Source organism: Ictalurus furcatus, chromosome 7 (genome assembly GCF_023375685.1).
Source record: "Ictalurus furcatus strain D&B chromosome 7, Billie_1.0, whole genome shotgun sequence".
Lineage (NCBI taxonomy): Eukaryota > Metazoa > Chordata > Actinopteri > Siluriformes > Ictaluridae > Ictalurus > Ictalurus furcatus.
Window position 1 is genome coordinate 11,597,874 of NC_071261.1, and position 3,702 is coordinate 11,601,575.

General features: G+C 40.8%; 1 protein-coding gene across 1 annotated transcript in view; it reads right to left on the reverse strand.

The window, feature by feature from the left end:
- Positions 1-1,873: 1,873 nt before the first annotated feature.
- Positions 1,874-3,702, reverse strand: part of kcnmb3 (potassium calcium-activated channel subfamily M regulatory beta subunit 3) — a 6,108-nt gene continuing 4,279 nt past the window's right edge. Inside the window, exons 3-4 of the mRNA XM_053630094.1 lie at positions 3,234-3,408; positions 1,874-2,965 (exon numbers count right to left, since the gene is read on the reverse strand). Of these exons, the coding sequence (XP_053486069.1) occupies positions 2,582-2,965; positions 3,234-3,408 (559 nt within the window). The 3' untranslated portion in view covers positions 1,874-2,581. The remainder of the gene's footprint in view (positions 2,966-3,233; positions 3,409-3,702) is intronic.

The following is a 3,702-nucleotide window of genomic DNA, read 5'->3' on the forward strand; positions in this document are numbered from 1 at the left end:
GATTACCAAGCACGTTCATGGATTTAAATTTAGCCACCCCCACAAAATGGCATAAAAGGCAAAGCAGAAAACTTCAAAATGATGACTAAATGGTGAAAGAGCACTTCTTCACTAAATCTTCCAGTAATGCAGCTCAGCCACTGCAGTGTGTCAGCTACCATAGACACACACTAAAGCTTCCTCCTTTTTATAGGGTGCCATTACTTTTATCCTAACCGGCTATCCAATCTTATTTGTCTTCAATTATGAATTTGTTTGGATCGCTTCCTTTCAATCTAAGTTAAGGTTCACATTAGTGAGTATTCTTATACATAAATTTACACAAACTTCTTTATGAACATTTTACAGAAATAACCGGATTAACCGCAATGCTCCTACGAAGGACTTGCAAATAAATTTGTTCATGTTCAGTGTTATTAAAATTTAGATTAGGCAAATTTGCTCCACATTGATTTAATGTCTAATAATAATTAGGGATGTCACGATATCAAAAATCTAGTAGTCGGTAAAAGTACAAGATACTCGATACCAAAGTCGATACCACGGTGTGGTTAAAAAAATATATATAAATAAATAAAAAATTTAATTAAAAACTCCTGGAGGACATCCTCCTCTGGCTGATATTGGCAAAAAAGAGAGAGAGAGAGAGCGAGAGAGAGAGAGAGAGAGATTTTAGTTATCAAACACTGTCTGACAATGACTAATAACAAGTGCTAAGGTGCACTCCTAAACGCGCACAAGCGCGCACACACATACATACCTTATACTCTGAATGCAAGCATTAGTTTAAATTCACTGATATGGTGGCAGGCCAATAAGATTTATTAAAAGCATGAACATTTGAATAATTATTAGTGACATTAGGCTACATTTGCTGACAGGACACGGGCTGAATGGCGATGCATTGTGGCCCATTAGGAGGTAATTTATAACATTTCATGGAGCATAACGTTATCTGGTTTCACGGCCACAATGCCAGCTGCTTCAAACAAGCATAATATAGGACCGTCTTTCAGGTGCTTTGCCAAATTCCAGGTGTTTCCTCGCTTTGTTTGAAATGAACGATAGCATCGGTTGCACACGGCAACCGATGCTACCTTTCCTCTCTTTTCCTCTCAACAAGTCGGGGTGGAGCTAAACTTGTTCAGCTAAGCTAATCTTCAGTAGTTTTTCCCGTGTGCTTGTAGGCGTTCTTCTTCACCACGTGTGGACCGACTAAAACACTTGCATGTATTTGCTGCCCCCATCAGGTCTGGAAGAATTGCAACCTCAGTACCTCCATTTACACCGGTACTTATGCTACTGCAGAAAAACAAGTACCGTCACGTTTTAAGAATGTCGGTACCGACTTGGTAACGAAGTATCGGTTCTCGTGACATCCCTAATAGTAATACATCAATAGAATTAAAAAGAAGGTGGAGCTTGAGGTGTGGTCATTCTCCAAAACTTCAATTATGTCATAATCCCACTGAGACACTTTTAAAAGGCCCAAATGTGTTCTTTCTAGCAGTTCTGGGACTTGATCTCATAACCTTTATAACTACCTCAGAACGTTAACCACTGAGCCAGCACTGCCCACATTTCACCGTTTCATCAGGACTTCCTACAAGAACTACAGACTCGAATATTATCAACTGTATTTAAGAATTAGCATGAAAGCACCATTAAGAGGTCTACATAGAACCTTTAAGGGTTGCCCAAATGGGCAAAGCAAAAAACTATTTATGGGGTTGATTGGACTCTAAAAGTTACTATATATATATATATATATATATATATATATATATATATATATATATATATATATATAGTGTATATATATATATAATTTTTTTAAAAGTAATTTAATAAATGTTATCCCTTAATAGTGCATAGATAGGACTTCGTAGTAACAGTTTCTGTTAGCCCTTCTTTTTTCACAGAAATGTCCTATTCTACTTTCAGAGCTATTGGTAGCATTTTCGTCACAAGCACAGCAACAAAAACAAGGTCACCAGTGTCCTCCAAAAGCTGCAGCAGTGCTCATATTCACCTGGCCTTGTAAACCACTGGGCTGCAAACACAACTATGTGGCGCTCCTGTGGAGTTGCCCAATGGATGGAGGTCTGATCTTTTCCTGGCACATTGCTGGAGACCAAAGTAATACCAAATCCTTGTAAAAATCTAGCTAGTGTGACTCTGCTGGATGGATCTTGCTCCTCTATGCGACTGGGAGCCCTGCACTGGCTATCCTGGCAACACCAGGTGTGAGGCGGGAATACACCCTGGATAAGACATTCACATCTCGGGGAAATTTAGAGTCACCAATCCACCCACCTGCATAGGACATGTGGAACTCCTCACGAGTAGCTTGTGCTCAGGATCAAACCCGAGAACCTGGAGCTGTGGGACACCAATGACAATCTGCTGCCCAACATTTTTAAGATGCTTTCGCCCAATCAAGATGATGTAGTAAGCAATTTAAGATTAAGGGTGTTGCTCAAGAACCACTCAAGGGGCAGTCCTGGGATTTGATCACTAGGTCCAAGCATTAAGCACTGCAGTGTCATTGTATTGTACACATGGAGCTCGGTTAGTTGCCTTAATCTTCCTCCTCTATGCTGGGACTCCAAGGCCTGCAGGGTAGAAATTTGTAGAGTTTGCTCTGCCCCGCTGTGCTCTGCCTGTCCTCCATTCCTTCTTCTTCTTGGATCATTTCGTTACACATATGAGCGAGGTACTGCGTGAGCATGACCAGACCGACCAGCAGCGCTCCTCCGGATAGCATGAGGCTTGGCCACACCAGGCACTGCAGCGCAACACGCAGGTTGTGTCGCTTCGTCAGGATGGCATCCTCCGGGTAGCGCCAGTCGCTCAGGTAGCACCTTACAGCCTGGCCTCGCAGTTTACAGAGGGCGTCTTTGATTTTCTGAGCCTCTTCCATCATGTCAGATTTGTTTTGGTGGTTTTTCGGGGTGTAGAAACACTAAAGGGAAAAGAAGATGCAGTCAGCGATGGATGGCAAAGCAAGCAGTAGGAAGGAAGTTTAATCATGCCCAGTCATATTCCCAACCCTGTGAAATAGTTAAATAAATTTAAATAAGACCTTTTTCTTTGGTCTACAATGTAAACAGTTGCTGTTGTTTGTGTGGCAGCATTCTTACAATAACAGCCCATATTGCAAATTTATAGTCAGACCTATTTTAATCTGTGATACTGGCTCTTTAAGGTTCTCTCATTACAGACAGCAGTACCTCTGGGCTCAGGTTCACAGCTGCTTCATCATAGCGCAGATGCAAGGTTTTTTCAGATGTTTCAGCTGTGACGTTCACCAAGACCTGCAGACACGGATAATCGCTGCCTCGTTCATCAGACTCGTTTAGAAACTCGGCCTGGATCAGCGAGCAGTTGGTGGCGTCTCCCCAGTCACTGCACGGCAAGAGCACTTACCATAAACCAGCATGTTAAAACACTGAGAAATAGATCGTGAGTTTATTTTTTAAAAAGCCATGTATGTTTCATGACCAAACCTATCAAATTTTGTGACAAAAATGTGAATGAAAATGTTTTTCTCTCCAATATAATACCATTTAAGCACCTACTGTCTTAAACATACAAGTATTCTTATTTATTTATTCATAAATTACATTGAATGCTAGTCATTTACATTGATTTATAATATTGCACATTACATTGAGTAATTAAGTAAAAAAAAAGACAGCT